Source organism: Quercus suber, unplaced genomic scaffold (genome assembly GCF_002906115.3).
Source record: "Quercus suber isolate HL8 unplaced genomic scaffold, Cork oak 2.0 scaffold_233, whole genome shotgun sequence".
In the NCBI taxonomy this organism is placed as follows: domain Eukaryota; kingdom Viridiplantae; phylum Streptophyta; class Magnoliopsida; order Fagales; family Fagaceae; genus Quercus; species Quercus suber.
This window is the reverse complement of record NW_027069690.1, coordinates 414696-435768: the sequence shown is the minus strand read 5'-3', so window position 1 is coordinate 435768 and position 21073 is coordinate 414696. Positions and strand designations below refer to the sequence as shown.

At 36.1% G+C, this 21073-nt stretch overlaps 1 protein-coding gene across 1 annotated transcript; it reads right to left on the bottom strand.

Moving 5' to 3' along the window:
• Positions 1 to 18321: 18321 nt before the first annotated feature.
• On the bottom strand, positions 18322 to 20356 carry LOC112005254 (cation/calcium exchanger 2). Its single transcript, XM_024037501.2, has one exon. It carries the CDS (start codon positions 20208 to 20210, stop codon positions 18477 to 18479), a length of 1734 nt encoding a protein of 577 aa, XP_023893269.2. The 5' UTR covers positions 20211 to 20356; the 3' UTR covers positions 18322 to 18476.
• Between the last annotated feature and the right edge of the window lie 717 nt (positions 20357 to 21073).

Here is a 21073-nt window from a genome sequence, read left to right as displayed (position 1 = left end):
AGATAGGAAGACATAAAGTAGGATAGGGGACCAAAGATGGCTAGGACTGGAGAATGATAGGAGGACAGGTGCTCGAAACCCCCCACGTGGAAATTCACGAGTTTTACCCCGTTGACTGCCCCGATCGACCAAGTCTTAATACAGATTAAGGACGAAGGAACCCTTACCTTTCCCGGTAAGCTGAAGGGAGACCCTAATAAGAGGTCTAAAGACAAGTATTACCGATTCCATCACGATCACGACTATGACACAGCTGATTGTTACGACTTGAAGCAACAGATTGAAGCCGGATGGGAGAATGAGCATCCTAGGCTGCCCATAGGCGATATAAGAATGATTGTAGGGGGCATGACGGCTAATGGGTCATCCAAAAAGGCCAAGAAAACTTACCTTATAATGGTTCAGAACGTCTAGTTGATGGGTTCTGTACCAAAGATGGTGCGGATGGATAACCCCATCATCGGATTCTTAGAAGAAGAGGATATTCGCCCCTGAATGAGACTGAGCCATAGCGGAAGAAGTTCACAAGCTACAAGAGGCAAACTTCATTAGAGAAGTTTACTACCTAGATTGGCTGGCAAAAGTAATGATGGTCAAGAAAGCCAGCAGGAAATGGAGGATGCGACCGACCTAAACAAGGCATGCCCTAAAGATAGTTACCCCTCTCGCAAGTTGACGTCCTAGTTGACTTTCTGGCTCAACACCAGTTACTGAGCTTCATTGACATTTTTTCAAGCTATAACCAGATCAAAATGGACGAAGCTGATCAGGAGAAGACTTCGTTCGTTACCAGCTAGGGCCTTTTTTGCTATAAAGTAATGCCATTCAGCCTCAAAAATGCAGGCACAACATACTAGAGGCTTATGAACAAGATGTTCGTACAGCAGATTGGGAGAAATGTCCAGGTCTATGTTGATGATATGCTGGTAGAAAGCCGAAAGGAGGAAAATCACTTAGAGGACCTCAGGGAAACATTCGACACCCTTTGCTTCTACAACATGAAGCTCAATCCAAGTAAATGTGTCTTTGGAGTGACGACAGGAAAGTTCCTAAGATTCATGGTCTCTCAAAGGGGTATCGAGGCCAATCCAGACAAGATCCGGGCCATAATAGAGATGGCACCTCCAAGGAACGTAAAAGAAGTACAAAGTCTCAATGGTAAGATAGCAGCGTTGAGCAGATTCGTGTCAAGGGTGACGGATAAATGTCTACCTTTCTTCCGCATGCTGAAGAAGTCTTTTGAATGGATGATCGAATGTCGGCAAGCATTTGAGGACCTAAAAGTTTACCTTTCGTCCCCTCCGTTGCTGAGTCCTTCCCAGGTTGGGGAAGACCTATTCCTTTACCTGGCAGTGTCCTCAGCGGCCGTCAGCGCAACACTAGTCAGAGAAGAAAACATGGTACAGAAACCTATGTACTACATGAGTCGAGCACTTTAAGGGGCAGAGGAAAGATACACACCAATGGAGAAGCTTGCCTTCGCCTTGGTCACTGTAGTGTATAAGCTTAAGCCTTACTTCCAAGTTCACATAGTGATCGTCTTAACGGACAAACCACTGCGGCGAGCAATGAGTAATCCCGAAGCTGCCGGATGAATGGCATTGTGAGCAATAGAATTAAGTGAGTTTGACATACAATACTACCCACGCACTACCATTAAAGGGTAGGTGGTCATCGACTTCATTGTAGAATTCATCAAGGTAAAAGGCCAGGGGGCAAAAGTGGTCCCGCAATGAAGCATCCATACGGATGGATCCTCTAATAAGCAAGCAGGCGTGGCTGGTGTGATACTCCATAGCCCAGAAAGGGACAAGATAGAATGCATGGTCCATTTGGACTTCCCTACGACCAATAATGAAGCGGAATATGAAGCCTTGATAGCAAAACTGGACCTCGCCAAGGCCATGAGAGCTAAAAATTTGGTCGTCTACTACGATTCCCAAGTAGTAACAAGCCAGGTGAACGGAGAATACGACTATAAGAATGAAGAGATGAAGAAGTACCTAGAGCAGGTGAAGGATCGAATTAACAACCTCCGAGTAAAATTCGTTCAAATCCCGAGGAAGGAGAACGAGCACGCTGACCAACTCGCTAAGGCCGCATTAGCAAAACACATAGTCATACCCAGTCAAGTACTATCCTTCGTCCAATTTCATCACTAATAGACAGCATCCGTGTGCAGGAGGTAGAATCTGAAGATTACTATACAACACTAATAACCTCCTACCTGAAGGATGGCATGTTGCCAAACGACAAGGAGGCTACCAAAAAATTAAAGGTTCAAGCTGCTCGCTTCGTCTTAATTAATGACATTCTTTACAAAAGGGGCTTCTCCTGACCATACCTGACATGTCTCATCCTCGAGGAAGCAGCCTATGTCATAAGAGAAGTCCATAAAGGAGTCTGGGAAAATCACTCTGGGTCACGTTCGTTGGTACATAAATTGATCCGGGCTGGATGTTATTGGCCAACCATGTAGAGGGATGCCTATGCATACGTCAAAGCTTGTGACAAGTGTCAAAGATTTGGCAACCTCATCAGATAACCAACAGAGGAGCTCATCCCAATGACAGCCCCATGGCCATTTGCTTAACGGGGATTGGATGTAATGGGTCTGTTCCCAACAGCGGCTAGACAATTAAAATTCCTAATAGTCAGTATAGACTACTTCACGAAGTGGGTAGAAGCAGAGGCCTTGGCCAACATCACTAAAAAGAATGTGCAAAACTTTGTATGGAAGAACATCATCTACAGGTACGGTATACCTAGGGTGTTGGTCTTTGACAATGGGAAGCAGTTCGACAACGATGCATTCCGAGACTTTTGCTCATAACTAGGGATCAAGAACCATTACTCATCACCCGCCCACCTACAGGCCAATGGGCAAGTTGAGGTCACGAATTGATCCTTGCTTAAAATCATCAAGACTCGACTTGAGAGGGCAAAGGGCATATGGCCAAAGGAGCTACCAAGTGTTTTATGGGCATACAGGACAACGGTGAGGACGCCTACTGGAGAAACCTTGTTTTGATTAGCATATGGAAGTGAGGCAATCATCCTAGCGGAAGTAGGACTTACAAGCTACAGGGTAGGGAACCATAATGAAAGCAAGCACGATGAAGCTATGCGCTTGCAGCTTGACTTGGTGGACGAAGTAAGAGCAACAGCTGAGCAAAGATTAGCATGGTACCAGAACCTTATGGCCAAGCACTACAACTCTAAGGTTAGACATAGGGACTTCCAAGTAGGAGATCTTGTCCTAAGAAGGGTAATGGGCGCTGCAAGGAACGCCTCCCAGGGAAAACTAGGACCTAGCTAGGCCATATAGAGTTGCATCATGGCAGAGGAAGGGAACCTACCACCTAGAGACACTGGATGGGTAGAAGTTGCATCACCTATGGAACACAAAGCACCTGAAGAAGTACTATCAGTAGCCTATTAGCAGTAGACGAACAACGACACTCTTCACCTAGTTTATTTCTTTTCTAGTTTTATATTTTGCTACAATACTTTTTTAAGCCCAAAGGGCAGGTTTTTCTTTAAGGAACAATTTTTCTACATGCATTTATTACATAATAAGAGGAATTTATTCAGATATGACTATCGTATTTATCTGTTTCTACATGCTTACTAAACAAGCCCCAAAGTGGGCAAGTTCATAATTAAGTCCATAGGTGGATGAGTTCATCCCATGAGGATGAGTGATGTTATTAAGACCACAAGTGGACGAGTCCAAACAAGTAAACAGATTCATGATTAAGTCCACAAAGTGGACGAGCCCCTCATAGAGGATAATAATTACGAGGTCCACAAGCAGACGAGTTCAACATAACAAATGAATCTAGTCCATAAAGTGGACGGACTCCTCATAAGGGATAATAATTACGAGGTCCATACGATGGACGGGTCCAACATAACGTTAAAATTTTACAAGTCCATGAGGTGGACGGTTTCAACATAACGTTAAACTAACGCTACTTGTCCATAAGTGGATGGGTCCATGTAATGGACAGGTCCAGTAAATAGCATTGCATGACCATAAAAGGAGGGATTCATCCCAAAGATGGTTATACTCATACATAGCCATAAGTTAAACAAAAGCATCCATAAGCATAAAAGTGGACAGACAATAGAATAAGTAATTAAATATTACTTAAAGCCCAAAAAGGGAAATGTATATATACAGAAAAAGCAATGGGTAAACTAAAACATAAAATGTTCTTCAAAAAAAAAAAAAAAAGAAAAAAGAAAAAAAGAAGAAGCTACTGTTGGATAGGGGCATCATTGTCTTTCTCTTCTACTTGAACGACGTCAGAGTAACGGGCGCTGTCCATGATAGGTTTTACTTGACTCTCAGCAGCATTTCCTCCATCACCATGAGGGTCGTTAACCGGGGCATCATTAGCAAAAAGTTCATCCATGCTCTCAAAGATGACGAGCTGAACTGAAGTTTGATCTTGGGCATTGATGGTGGCATTAGAAATGTCCAGGTTAGGATAGGAAGTTTTCACTTGACGAAGAGCGTTGTCAAAGCCTTTAACAAAGGAGCTCCCAAGCTCTGCTAGAAGGGCGTCAGAGTCACGATACTCACGTATCACCTCTTCCTTCGCCTGATGGAGCTGGTCTTTGGCATCACGGATTTCCTTCTCTTTGTCCACCAAGACAAGCTTCAAATGCTCTGTCTGCTTCTCTAGCTCATCCATAGCTTCCTCTGACAATTTAAGCTTCTTCTCCTAGACCGTCTTCCAGGCCTTCAGCTTGTTTAGCTCGTCCTCCGTCGAATTTGCCTTTGCCTTTATATGGTCCAACGCTGTCTCATGATTCAGGCAACAACCCATCAACCCTTTCATCATCAACATTGCCTGAAAAACACAAGGATTAGTGACAAGGTAAGATAAAGGAAAGAAAAATAAGAGAAGAGGACAAATGTAGTTACCTAAGCAATGCAAAATAAACCTGTCTCCTTCTATGGCCTCCGTTGCATAGTTGCTCAAGTCTTCATAATCATCAGCTATGATAATAGACGAGATCTGTTCCAACGCATACTTAGAATTCTTACGGAGGAGGACGGGTGCTTTCTCAGTAGCAGGGCTTGAGCCCGTCATAAGTCCCTTGCCCTTTCCTGGGCCAAGTTTCTTTGTTTTCACCTTCAACCCCACGACGGTCTCGGGGACTGTCTTAGGTTTCTTGGGAAGATGGCCAGTCTTCTCCAGTTGCTTTCTCTTAGAAGATGGATTGGACGAACCCGTCCCTTTAGAAGGTTGGCCCTCTGCTTGTTTTTTTAGAGTAGCTTGCTGCTTAATATATGCCCTTCTCTTGGCAGCATCCACTACTGCACAAAGGACAACGAATGTTTAGAAAGGGAAAACAAACAAACCAAAATATGAGGTGATGGACTTACGTTGACGAACTTGAGCATTGTATCGACGGGTGGCTGTAGTTGATTGTGGTTCATCACAATACCAATGTAGAGTATCTAAATTGACCAACTTTGCCAACGTCCTCTCCTCTAACTTAGTTTTGTCGAAAATTTTCTCCAAAAAACTCCATTGTTCAAGTGAAACTTGTGGACGGTGGACAGTCCCGAGCTACAATAAGAGACGAACAGTTAAAATAAATATAAGAATCAAACAGAAAGGAACCTCAATATGGACGGACACATACCAGACAATGGCATTATGCCCCATGTTTTGTTGACAAGCATAAACTCTCGGTCACCAGGGTGACACATCCACTCGTCACCTTCCATAAAGAAATAACGACTTTTCCAGTCCCTGTTAGAGCTAGGGGTCTCACAAATGAGCCTCAACAATGGGCTCCTGGGCAAGAAGCTATACATGCCTTTGGACTGGGGAATCTTAACAAAACGATAGCAATGAAAGAACTCTTCCACCGTCAGCCTTTGTGCTCCATTTGACATAACACCGTACAGAACCTCCACGCCAAGGCTACACTCTAGTTTACATATCAACATGAGACCCAACATAGATCCACACTATACACTCTACTAATTCAATCAATATGGGACATCACACTGACAAAGACATTGAGCCCCATTTTTGTACTCTCTCAAAGTATGTAAAATTGTAAATTAGAATTTATTGACTATGGCAATAAATTCATCAAAAGAACCGTCTGAAAAAAATCCATCTAATTGCATCCCTTTGATGAATCCCTTATCCCTCTAGCCTTACCATCTCACGAAACATATACTCTTAACACAAATACATACCACCAGGTTTAGTCTCCCTATCTTCTAAAAAACAAAAGATTTAGTCTCCCTAAGTAAAAAATAGAATAGAAAAAAAAAAGTGTACTAACCAATACTAACATCGAACAAATAACTTCGTTTCTGGCCAAAAACTGCACCGGCGTTGGATTGGATAAGCCATAGAACATTTGAACATATTTTAGTTTTCTCCGACTGTCCAAATTACACATACTTATACTAGCCTTTACACGTGCGTGGTCAAAGGCTTTACTATCTCTTTTTTTCTTCTAAAGAACAAAACTTTTCCTATATACTAATCCAGGTTTAATGCATTATCTAACCACCATAATTCCTAGGAGTGTGATGAAATTTATCCATTTGCGAATAAAATAAATTTTTTGTGCTACATCTCATCACTCCCCTAGGAATTTTGGTGTTTGGATAATGCATCAACCTCAAATTAGTATATAAGAAGAGTTTTGTTCTTAGGTAAAAAAAAAAAAAAAATCCTCTAAACACCGCAAATCGTGTGTGTGGCTAGTTTTAATTAGGACTTCTTGTGAAATGAGAAATTAAAAAAAAAAATGAACGTGATATATTTTTTTCAAATAAATAAAAAGGATAAACATGTACTTCTTTTTTAGCAGATAAATAATAATTGTAATTTATTTTTTGAATGTGTATTTGAAAGTGGTACATGATAATTTTTTTTTTTTTTAACAAATAAAAAGGATAAAAGAGTATTTCTTTTTTAATAAATAAGCATTTTTTTAAACAAATAAAAATGATAAACTTGTATTTCTTTTTTAATGATAAATAGTAATTGTACTCTATTTTTTTAATGTGTATTTGAAAGTGGTGTAGTGGCTAGTGGGCCTTTGCAATAATAATAAAAGTGATATACAAAAAAAGATTAGGATAAGGATAAGTAATTCTTTTTAAAGGAGCAGTAATTTGAATTCAAATAGAACATTTTTGTTTTAATTTAAAATATCATATAAAAAAGGAGGGTAAGAGCCTTTTTTTTTTATTATTTAATTAATTGATTAATTAATTTATTTTTTTTAACTAGAGGTGTTTTATTAGTGTAGTATTTTGATAGATAAGCAATAACTGTAATTTATTTTTTGATCGTGTATTTCAAAGTAGTGTAGTGGGCCTCTACAATAATAATAAAAGTGATATAGAGAAAAGATTGGGATAATGATACGTATTTATTTTTTAAAGGTGCAGTAATTTGAATTCAAATAGAACATGTTTGTTTTAATTTAAATAAATAAATAAATAAAAAGCGAGTAAGAGGTTTTTTTTTTTAAATATTTTAACTGGAGGTGTTTTATTGGAATGAAAAAGAAAAGAAAAAAGTTAAAATTTAGGGAAAATAAAGAGGTCAACGTGAAAGGGTAAAAATTAATAAAAAAGAGCTAAATTTTAGTATAAAAAAATAAAAAAAAAAAAAAAAAAAGATGCACCTAAAAAAAAAAAAAAAAACCCTAAATTTTAGGACTTCTCTTTTTGAACTTGTGTTTTACATTTGGTATTTGACATTGTTACCCCTATTTCTAAATGAAGTCATTGTTTATTGACGATGATATTTTTTAAATCACATAAAAGTTTAGTTCAAGAAAGGGAATTGACCCTATTCTTAAAATTGTAAGAGAAGTTAATGGATACTGGATGAGGGTATTCTTGACCTTAAAAAAGTTTAGATCAAGGAGGAAAATCCTTTTATAGATAATATAGATATTTGTGTACTTTGATTTGCAATTAGATGACCCAATTATTCTTTACCTTAATTATATATATAAAAAAATCTCCAATTCCAATTCATCGTTTTTCTAACCATTAAAGGGGTGTTTGGTATGCTTGATGTAACATCAAGTTGTAATGTTATTGCACACTCAATATGTATGGTTCTTACACATCACCCGTTTCATGTGTTAAATGTGGACCATGTGTGTGAAATTATGAATATTGCGTGTACACTAACGTGTTTGTAGGAGTATATTCACTTAGTATAAAACATTAGAACTCGACAGCTTGTTGATGGGTTGGTAGCAGAACCAAGAATAAGTCTTGGGATAATTACACTAAACCCACCTGTGGTATGGCCCATTTTCGCTTTGCTTACCCGTGGTTTAAAACTTAACACTTTGCCCATTTGTGCTTAACTCTGTTTAGTCTCTGTTACCCACCTCCGTTAAAATCAAGGGTAAAAATATATCTTCTCTTCCTTTTTATATCTCTCTACTCCAAAGACAAAAAGTAACATTAAAAATACAAACAAAGAAGATCAAAGAGGGGATTTTGCGGAGAAACAAGTTGTGTGTCAAAACAATATCAAATTGACAGGCCAACTCTCTTTCTTTTTATATCTCTCTCTCAAACTCTCATCGTCTCTCTCTCACTCACTCCATCGTCTCTCTCTCTCTAAAACTCAGATTTACCCCTTTGTTCCACTACACCAAAAGTCAATTTGGGATGTTGATCTAAGTAAATTAGCTGATCTCTCTCTCTCTCTCTCTTCGATGGTGGAGTTGACGATGCCAATTAGCCACCACAGCAAAAACCCAGATCGACCACTATCTTTGCTTCATGGGTTTTTTTTTTTTTGCTTTTGGGTTGTGGGTTTGATAATGATTTGATTATGGTGGGGTTATGGGTTGTGGCTTATGGTGGCTGTGGATTATGGGCGAGGTGGTGGTGGTGCTGAGTTGTGGGTTCTGATAGTGGTGGAGTGGGTGGACAAGAGAGAAAGAGAGGATGAAGGCGATCAGATTGCAATGCTTTGTGGGTTTCAATTTTTTTTTTTGGTTGTGGGTTTTATTTGATTTTGGCTTGCTAGTGGTGGTTGACCTCCATGGCCGCCGTTAGCACCATTACGAGCCACTGCCATGACAGCCAAGCCATCGTACAAGCCATCATCAAACTTTAGGTTGAAGCACTTGACCACCACCATTGGCAGGATGAACAATGGTGCTATTTGCCTTTCCCTTTTTCCTTTTCCATTTTTGTAGTTCCCCCTTTTTGATTTATTTTACCTGTGATTGAAATTCACTCTTTGGTTTGTTTCTATTTTCTATTTAATCTATGATTGGGTTCTAAAACTTTTTTTTTATTACAGTTTGGGTTTGAAAAATGAGAGGGATTTTTGGTATGATTCAGAGGATTTAAAAGGTTTTGCATTTTAATTGAAAATTTTGAACTATATTTACAAATGCTGTGTTCTTGCGTTTGTGAGGAAAAGATTCAATGGTTCGTATTTTTGATCTGTGTTATGTTCTGATTTTTAATAAAATGGTGTTTTTCTAACATCTGAGGGTGAGGTGGGTAACCAATAGGTAACAAATTGAAGTTCAGGTGGGCAAAGTGTTAAGTTTTAAACCATGGGTAGGCAAAGTGAAATGGGCCATACCACAGGTGGGTTTACTGTAATTATCCCATAAGTCTTTAGCCATACTTGTGATAGAGTGGACCATCTGGATGCCAAGTGAATATTTTCATTCCCCAGTCCCCACCTACAGTATCTCAGCAAAGGCCTAATTCTTTCTTTAATTAAAATATTTTCCTCTTCCTCCGTCCCTTAGCTATGAACAATCAGTAGGAAATGGGACTTCCCAAATTGGTTTGCTCCTTAGCAGATAAGATTAAATCCATGCCACTGGTAGTGATCTAGCTTTAAGAAAAAGACTCGAAATGAATTTCATAACATCTACTCTATTTCACTTATCTACCTTACTTACATAAGCCTAAATCACCCTTTTGTTATATATGGAAAGGGATTTCATTAGATGCAACCTTTGATTGCAACCTTTGCCTGAGGTAGCATTTTCATTTGATTCATTCCACATATATAAATCTCTGCCTCACTAGCTTGATCAACTTTTGCAGAAAGTATATACAAACTACCCCTATATATTTGAATACTATAAAGAATAGGTTTGATGAGCTGGACTTTCCTTGCAAAAGATAAGGTTCTTTTAGTGATTTTTGTAGAGTACATATTTTTAGGTTGGCAAACCGTGATGAAATGTAATTCATTTACAGTGTTTTTGGTGAGTCTTAAGTGTGTTAAATGTGTATTTTATAGTCTAAGACAAAGATCCAAGTTTAGATCAAGAAAGAATCAAGTTCAAAGCAAGAAAACAAACTTTCCATCAGTTCGACTGCTATCTCAACACTTGGCTCGACTAATAGAAATTTTCAATTGCAAGCTTGAAACCTAGTTCGACTGATTGAGATTGCAATATCAACAAAAATTTGAAACATGAAAATGCCCATAACTAATCTGTTTCAAGCTTGATTCGTGATCCTTTTTTTGTGCTATTTAAAGGTCATCATAAACTATCCCTAGAGAGCTTGTTAGATAGAGAAATCTCCATTTGTGTGGCTAGGGTTTGTATAACTAATTTTCTCTCAATCTCATTATACTAGAGACTTTTAAAGTAGATCTTTGCCTCTATTTATTCAACACATGAGAGTTCAAGAGCACATAGAAAAAAATCAACACGGTGTTGCCGCTACAATAGTGTAGATCTGTATGAAGCCATAGAGAAATCCAGTCTACAGCAATTGTTGGTTAAAACCTTTAAGAGAATTTCTTGGAGTCACAAACAAGGAGGTTTGTGTGAAATCAGTTAACCACAGTTGCTGATTTAAAACCTTTGAGAGGAGATCTCAAAGTCACAAACTGGAGAGTTTATGTGCAACAGTATCACTGTAGAATAGTTTGTGGGTTTGAAGTTACATTTGGTCACTCCAGTAAATACTAAATGAGATAGCAGTAGATTTATGGTTAAGTCTATTATACAAACTTCGATTCTATTAGTGAAATGTTTCCTTGAGGGTTGTTTAGGTTAAGTCCTCTAGAGGTTTTTTTTTTTTTTTTTTTTTAACTATTTATTATTATTTTGGGTTTTTTTTTTTTTTTTTTTTTGCTTTTGCTTTTGGGTTGTGGGTTGTGGGTTTGATAATGATTTGATTATGGTGGGGTTATGGGTTGCGGCTTATGGTGGTTGTGGATTATGGGCGAGGTGGTGGTGGTGCTGAGTTGTGGGTTCTGATAGTGGTGGAGTGGGTGGACAAGAGAGAAAGAGAGGATGAAGGCGATCGGATTGCAACGCTTTGAGGGTCTCAAATTTTTTTTTTTTTGGTTGTGGGTTTTATTTGATTTTGGCTTGCTAGTGGTGGTTGACCTCCATGGCCGCAGTTAGCACCACTACGAGCCACCGCCATGATAGCCAAGCCATCGTACAAGCCATCATCAAACTTTAGGTTGAAGCACTTGACCACCACCATCGGCAGGATGAACAATGGTGCTGTTTCCTTTCCCTTTCTCGTTTATTTTATTTTTCCTTTTCCATTTTTGTAGTTCCCCCCTTTTGATTTATTTTGCCTGTGATTGAAATTCACTCTTTGGTTTGTTTCTATTTTCTATTTAATCTATGATTGGGTTCTAAAACTTTTTTTATTACAATTTGGGTTTGAAAAATGAGAGGGATTTTTGGTATGGATTCAGAGGATTTAAAAGGTTTTGCATTGTAATTGAAAATTTTGAACTATATTTACAAATGCTGTGTTCTTGCGTTTGTGAGGAAAAGATTCAATGGTTCGTGTTTTTGATCTGTGTTATGTTCTGATTTTTAATAAAATGGTGTTTTTCTAACATCTGAGGGTGAGGTGGGTAACCAATAGGTAACAAATTGAAGTTCAGGTGGGCAAAGTGTTAAGTTTTAAACCATAGGTAGGCAAAGTGAAATGGGTCATACCACAGGTGGGTTTACTATAATTATCCCATAAGTCTTTAGCCATACTTGTGATAGAGTGGACCATCTGGATGCCAAGTGAATATTTTCATTCCCCAGTCCCCACCTACAGTATCTCAGCAAAGGCCTAATTCTTTCTTTAGTTAAAATATTTTCCTCTTCCTCCGTCCCTTAGCTATGAACAATCAACAGGAAATGGGACTTCCTAAATTGGTTTGCTCCTTAGCAGATAAGATTAAATCCATGCAACTGGTAGTGATCTAGCTTTAACAAAATGACTCGAAATGAATTTCATAACATCTACTCTATTTCACTTATCTACCTTACTTACATAAGCCTAAATCACCCTTTTGTTATATATGGAAAGGGATTTCATTAGATGCAACCTTTGCCTGAGGTAGCATTTTCATCTGATTCATTTCACATATATAAATCTCTGCCTCACTAGCTTGATCAACTTTTGCAGAAAGTATATACAAACTACCCCTGTATATTTGAATACTATAAAGAATAGGTTTGATGAGCTGGACTTTCCTTGCAAAAGATAAGGTTCTTTTAGTGATTTTTGTAGAGTACATATTTTTAGGTTGGCAAACCGTGATGAAATGTAATTCATTTACAGTGTTTTTGGTGAGTCTTAAGTGTGTTAAATGTGTATTTTATAGTCTAAGACAAAGATCCAAGTTTAGATCAAGAAAGAATCAAGTTCAAAGCAAGAAAACAAACTTTCCATCAGTTCGACTGCTATCTCATCACTTGGCTCAACTAATCGAAATTTTCGATTGCAAGCTTGACACCTAGTTCGACCGATTGAGATTGCAATATCAACAAAAATTTGAAACGTGAAAATGCCCATAACTAATCTGTTTCAAGCTTGATTCGTGATCCTTTTTTTGTGCTATTTAAAGGTCATCATAAACTATCCCTAGAGAGCTTGTTAGATAGAGAAATCTCCATTTGTGCGGCTAGGGTTTGTATAACTAATTTTCTCTCAATCTCACTATACTAGAGACTTTCAAAGTAGATCTTTGCCTCTATTTATTCAACACATGAGAGTTCAAGAGCACATAGAAAAAAATCAACACGGTGTTGCCGCTACAATAGTGTAGATCTGTATGAAGCCATAGAGAAATCCAGTCTACAGCAATTGTTGGTTAAAACCTTTAAGAGGATTTCTTGGAGTCACAAACAAGGAGGTTTGTGTGAAATCAATTAACCACAGTTGCTGATTTAAAACCTTTGAGAGGAGATCTCAAAGTCACAAACTGGAGAGTTTGTGTGCAACAATATCACAGTGGAATAGTTTGTGGGTTTGAAGTTACATTTGGTCACTCCAGTAAATACTAAATGAGATAGCAGTAGATTTATGGTTAAGTCTATTATACAAACTTCGATTCTATTAGTGAAATGTTTCCTTGAGGGTTGTTTAGGTTAAATCCTCTAGAGGTTTTTTTTTTTTTTTTTAAACTATTTATTATTATTATTTTATACTTTGAAACAACAGTTTCAAAAGTTTTCCTGGGTCATTATTCTTGGCTAAAAGTTCATTAAATCTAAGACAACTAGAATCTAAAACCCTAACAATTGGTATCAAAGCGGGTTAACTCCTCGTTCAACTATCTGTAGTAAGTTGATTCTTGACCCTTGCTATCATGGAAATTGCCAATATTCTTGATGTGCACAATCTTGTTGTTTCAGACGATTTTGATGACCTTCAAGGAGAATATAATAAGCTTTATAAAGAGTTTATAAAATATGCCAAGAAATCTATAATATTAGAGGCTAAACTTGAGGAATCCAACGAATTAGTTGAAAAGTATAAGGAAATTGCTTAAAAGTCCGTAGAAAAATTGAATGAAATCGAACATGTTAGAGAGGACGTAAGAGTTCTTAGAAAGACTAAAAATTTGGTAGATGAGTTAAAAATTGAAAATCAATCCCTCAAGATTAAGGTCAAAGGCTAAGAAGATGATCTAGTTGAGTCTAAAGCTAAACTAGAAAAAGTGTCTAGTCTTAAGCTTGTTTTTGAACCCAAATCTGAATCTGCAAATAATAAGCGTTAAGATGTTAAAGTGTATGTTCCTCCTTTTAAGAGGAATCACAATGAAGAAAATGCTAATTTTGCTTGGAAGAACAAAGGTAAAAGGACTATGAATGAATTTCATGTTAAAAAACCTATGACTAGATCTTGTCCTAAGCATCAAGGAAAATTTGAATTTGTTCCTACTTGTCACCATTGTGGTGTGGTTGGTCACATTAGACCCAATTGTTTGTAGTTGAGATCTCAATCTGAAGTTAAAGCTAGAATGACTTCAATAAATCAAAGTAGACAGTCTACTCATGTTTGTCACCACTATGGTGTTCCTGGACACACTTGTCCTAATTGTTTCAAGCTTCATCCTGAGAAACGATTGTCTAATTTGTCCAAGATACATGATCTCATACTGTTGGTTGAAGAGTTATTAAAAACCTTGATTTTTTTTTTTTTTAAAACTCGGTTTCAAGGGAATGTTATTCCCTCCCCATCCTTTCATAAATTTGCTAGGGCTCGTGCTTCTTCATCTTCACAGCCAAAGACTTGTGCGGTATGAATGAGGAAGAATCCAAAAACTTAATTGTCTTTCTGTTTAGCCTTTACTTGAATTCTTTCAATCATTTTTAGGACACCTCTTTTTCTGATTCCTTCTTGTGCTTCATGCATTTCATACATGCTAGGAATCACTTGCACATTAGTACATGCTATCTTTATTTTGTTTCTTTTTTTTTTTCTTCTTTCATTTGCATATTTTTTGGTTGCTTATTTTCTTCAAGAAAATTGGAAAAATCAAAAATCAAAAAAATATATTTTTTGAGTGTGTATTGGGAAGTACAGTACTCATGGATTAGTTAAGAAATTGATATTTCTTACTTATGTACCCTTTGTAGCTTGGTTGAGCACTTCATATGCCAATATAGAGAAGTTTTTTTTTTTTTTTTTTTGAAGAAAGAAGTATTGTTTAATGTTGTCATAATCTAATCTAACATAATGAAAAATAAATAGATAAATAAATAATTTTAAACACAAAATATAATTTATTTTCTTAGAAATCTCAAAGAACATACTAATGAAATAAAGAAGATGAAAAATAATATAAAATATTTGTAACGCTTAAAACAATTACTTAAGCATCTAAGAACATCATATAATAAAAACATAACAATTTGTTGCTAACATATTAAACATAATATTTACAGATAGTGAGAAGAAATTGCACAAAGACCATTGTCCTCAACTACACTAACTATTCTTCATCACCTTGTCCAGATTATCCTGTTGTTTTCCAAATAAACTAAAATCTGACAATAACACAAAATATGATATATTATAATATGACTTTTCCCCAATTCAGATTAAGATCAAACACTATTCATTAAAAGTATTTAGCGTTTTAAATAAAATGATAAAAAAAAATACTTTCATCAAGGAACACATATGAATTAGTTAATAATAGGACAACAAGGGAACGAACCTCTAGTAGGAGATCCTCCTATGGGCAGTGAATAATTTTTATAGAAATTTTTAAAGTAGAATTCTAGAAAACAAATATTCATCAATCTAAGGTAGAGATATAGGGAAAATAAATCCAACAAAAAATGAAAAAAAAAATTAGAGAGAGAGAGAGAGAGAGAGAGAGAGAGAGAGAAATAACCTTTTTTGTATGGAAAAAATATGCATAGAATGAGAGAGAGTGGCTAATTTATAGTAAGATGATGAGAATAAGAAAAGCCAAAATAATGGAAGATGAAGGGGCAAAATAATATGTAAAGTTAAAACCGCCCAAGATGAATATATATAGACAATACTTTTGTTTGATTTTGCATTGATTTATTATCTAGATTATAACATCAAAATTAAAGTAGATGAATATATAAAGTTAAAACCGCCTAAGATAAATTTGTACAGCCAATATATTTATATATTTAATATTATAAAAAAACTAATGGTAAAAAATAAATATGAAAAAGACTAATTATGTNAGAGAAATAACCTTTTTTGTATGGAAATAATATGCATAGAATGAGAGAGAGTGGCTAATTTATAGTAAGATGATGAGAATAAAAAAAGCCAAAATAATGGAAGATGAAGGGGCAAAATAATATGTAAAGTTAAAACCGCCCAAGATGAATATATATAGACAATACTTTTGTTTGATTTTGCATTGATTTATTATCTAGATTATAACATCAAAATTAAAGTAGATGAATATATAAAGTTAAAACGCCTAAGATAAATTTGTACAGCCAATATATTTATATATTTAATATTATAAAAAAACTAATGGTAAAAAATAAATATGAAAAAGACTAATTATGTAGCCAATGACGTGGCGATGAAGTGGTTCAAAAAGAGCGTAACAACAATAAATGCTACGCTTCAGTTTTTAAATATACATAGATATAGATTTAGCTTTACAATAAGTGTAAATATAGTTGTATAAGTAGGCTATTTCGAGAATACATACATGGACAATTTTACAACTGAGCATTTGAATAGTAATACTATTACATATCTTTAATATTCCTAGTAGTATAGATTTCTATTTTCAAAATCTATTTTCATTAAGTGTATCAAATGTGTTGGTTTCATTAAACCACCATGGCTTTCAAAAATTCAATTCCAAATTGACTCACATTCTGTTAAGTGACAAATGGTTGAACCCTAGCCATGGCCCTATTACCAATTCTATCACCACATCACTGTGATGGAGTAAAGGGCCCTTGCTGTCTTTTTCTTTTTGGCGAACCCTCATTCAACCCTAGTTCTATCACGACGTCACTGTAATTGGACCCTTGCTCATATTCATAGTTTGTAGCTACCCAATTCCATTTCCATTTATTAGATGTAGATATGTCTTAATCTAATTTTGTCCAAACCCAAATTTTCGAGGTAATATAAGAGGGAGGCAGGCTCAGCCCGGTGTATGTAATAATTTCTCCAAAATTTTCTTGCTGACTAATCCAAAATTGCTGTCAATTTTCTTTCTGAATTTCAGGTGATGTTTGGAATTTTAGAATAAACAGAATCTTATCTATTCTACTTGGATAATCATAACAACAAATAGAATTTGTATATATATGCAGGTTATACTTATACATTACTCACTAGAAATGGTGGAAAACTTCCAACAGAGTAGAAAATATTTCAAAACAAGAAAAATCAAGTGGATTTTCTAATTTACTGACCAAATAATTACCTATAATTCCATACCAACCATACTTCCTAGAATGCAAATAACTAGTGGTAAATAAAGGTCACAAGAACTTTGATGGATACTTGTGTGACAAATATTTTAGTCATTCAGGTCAAAGAAAGCATTGAGGCTGATTTTCTCAATCAATTTTACAATACGAAGTCTACATCGATCGATTCTGTCATTTTAAGTTTTGTCTTCTTTTTTGTTTTTATTGATAAAGAATTAGCTCCTTTCAACCTCTCTGCAGTGCTGCTGCTAAATGTCATCACTTTTTTAAGTTTTGTCTTCTTTTTTGTTTGGATTAGATAAAGAATTAGCTCCTTTCAACCTCTCTGCTGTGCTACTGCTAAATGTCATTACTTTGTATAAAATAGTAATGAACGGATTATCCTATTTATTACTATTTTGATAATCCATTATACAATATAAACAATAATGACATTATTTACTCGTAGTGATGCAAATAGAAATTGTATTCACATTAATAGTGGCAATAGCCTTCTAGCTTATTTCATACTTTTTTGGTTTATACGAAAGAGTCATTCAGGTTCAAATTTCCCAATTCAGGTTCAAATTTCTCATCTCAAAACTATTGAAATTATCAATTAAGAAAAGAGTATACGTTAACAAACAAAGGAAAATGTTGTAACTTTTGTGAGGTCTTGTTTTGACCCACAATATGTGGTTCTTGGTGGAAAACACTTACCATCGCACTAACACCTGACCTTTGCACCAAGTAGCTTGCAATCCTGTAAGCCCTCAGTCTGTTGAAACTACAAGAAGTACAAAATAACTGTCTTTGTGAAGCCAAAAAAAAAAAAAAAACTCGTCTCTTGGATTTAGTGAGGTCCACAGAGGAATCACCATCCATACTCAATATTTGAAGCAATTTACACACCTCTTGTCATGCAGGTGCTATTTTCGCGACTTAAGGGCATAATGTGTTTATTTGCAAGGTAAATAGACCTTATTATTAATCAAACGAAACAAATGACATTAGTGTTCTCCAAGGAAAATAATATTGAATCAAGTTGAAAGAATTTTCTGTCAGCTCTCAAGTGGAGTCAAGTCCTTGACATTTTGAATCAAGGTTCAAAAATGAAGCCAACTATTTTGTAGAAAAAGTGCCTCACTATCTTTCATTCGAGAATCGAAATAGCACAAAGTGTTAATTGATTACAGGAAGATATTGCACAGTGGTAAGTAATTACAATCAGTAGATATCATTACAATTACTCAGCTTACAAATCATGTTGGTTGGGACTATCACGTGTGTGTATGAAGCTGGAGAGACCCTTGTGTTTGAATCAACCTTAAAGACAAAGAAGCTAGATATACAACTAAAAGCCCTCCTCCCAATACCCTATCAAGCCTCATGTTTCTGATTGGCAAAACCACAAGTGCCCAAAGCAACCCAACTGCCAAAAAGAACAGTGTCTCCAAGAGGTACAGATCTCTAGGTATCACAACAGATGATGGGTAATTTGACCAAGAAGAGCCAACAAGAGACAAACCCAAACCAATGAGAATGCTAAAGATGGGGCCAGCATAACAACCTGATATAGCCACTTGAGTACCCTCTGGTCCTCCATTCAAAGCCATGGTTAAATTTGTCACCAGATCCCCAATTGAGTTGCCCCAAGCAAGGATTGTAAAGCCTAGTATAGAAGGATTTATTCCAGACATGTACCCCAGTGAAACTAGCAGCCCCACCAACTCTTGAGCAATAATATAGCTCCAAGCTACACTCATTAAAAAACCTCCAGAAAGCCAAAGAAATATGCACTTCTTTGGTGGGATCGACTTCTCAGTTGTCACAAATACAAGAACTCCAAAAGCAATCCCAATCAGCAACCCAATTCCATAAGCCACCAGGCTTGAATTAAAGGTGTCATTCTCACTATGAGGGCTCCAAAGAGCTGCCAACAGCAGTGGTGCTAACGTCACTGAAGCAACTGCATATGGCTTTGACCATTTCTCTTCAGAAACAATGGGAATTGTCAATCTCCTTGGCAAGTAAAGAGGCAGCTCAAGGATGCCGATAAATGTACCACAAAAAGCTAATGGTGTTAAACAAAGGCAACTCTTCTTGACTTCTACTTCTGAACAACCTTCTATAGCTCGTTTCTCTGTAGTATTAATCTCTTCTTGGCAACTCTTCTTGCCAAGAATAGGTATAGTCAAATCACTGCAATTGCTTGAATCCCAACCTCTTTGACTTTCTTCACCATTTTTCCAATGAAAATGTGAGGTGTAAACAACTATCACATAAACAACATACATTGAAGAAAAACCAATCGCACCCCACAGATCAATTTCCTCTTGAATCAATATAACAAACAAGAACACAAGAACCAAAAGTAAAAAACAAACATCTCTAATAAAGGCAGACTTGTGTACTCGAACTACTCTTCGGCCCCTTGAAATGCTTATGATTCCAACCACAACACACGTTACAAAAGAAGCACCACCTAGTACTGTATTAAGGCCAACATCACATGTACCTTCACCCATAAACGAGACGATGCTTGAAAAGAAATCAGGAGCACCATTGCCAAGAGAAAGCAGAGTAACCCCAGCAATTGTAGGAGACAATTTTAGTAAACTTGATAAGCTTTCAAGTGAAGAACAAAAGTACTCAGAAGCTGTGTTCCCCAACAGATAAAACAGAACAAGGAGCCAAAGAGAGAGAAGAGAATAACCCAGAATGGGAAAACTTCCTAGTTTGCAGTAGAAAAGGTAAAGATAGACAATATAGCCTTGGGAGACACATGGTTTATGTGTTTTGATGTAAAAACACTTCGCTTTGTAATCATCTAGCCTATGAAAATCCTTACAGCTATGCTGACTTCTGTCACTGACGCCTAGGAAATTGGTCTTAACATGAAATTCTGAAGAATGGGAATTTATAATCAAGAAAACAGACGCCACTAAGAGAAACGAGATGTTCAAAAAAATGAGATAATTATACTTAACAGATATGGAAACTAAGGAACCCATTTACAGAAAATCTATCAAACCCAATTTCACGCACAAGATAAATAATTGGAATACCTCATGATTAAGATAATAGGTACATGGACACAACTATAGATTAATCCAAGACAACCTTTTTTTTGTCACTTTTTGGAGAAAATTACTCAAAAAGAGATTACGTCTCATTGGTCGCACAAGAAAACAGGAAAAAAAAAAAAAAAAAAAAGGGAATCTAAAGGTCCATTGGACTTAAGAGCACACGTGGCAGTTGGTTAGATTTCCTTTTCATGCAGATGGAAGGAACCTGTTAGCAATAAAGGGATCACTGATTAGACTAGACATTTAATAATAGCATCATTTTTTTTTTTTTTATGAAATTTAATAATAGCCATTTCTTTTCCCTTTTATTTATTTATTTTTTTCATGTTGAAGTTTTTGCTAGGCGCATTAGAGAATATTCTCCTTTTTTTGGTTGTTTACACTAAAATTTTTAGTTGACAGAAATATACCAAGATTTTCCGAGAAAAAACATTGTTTTCGTTCCCACTACCCCACTATAAAGTGAAAAATTATAGGTACACTATTTTTATAATAAAAGTTGAATTGTCAAGGTTTTACTAATTTTTATTTAGTCTATTATTGATATCACATTTACTAATTACAATTAACTACTTTAATAATTGTACAATTTTTATCCATAAAAAAAATTGTAAATTTTTTGTCCAAAAAAAAAAAAAAAATAGTAAAATTTTTGTGACTCTAGACTTATTGTTATTTTTAATTCCTATAATTCACCACTACACATTACTACCTCCCTTGGTCCCTCCATATCACCACGACCAATGTCACCACTTGCACATTGTTAGCACCTAGCAACACCACTAATC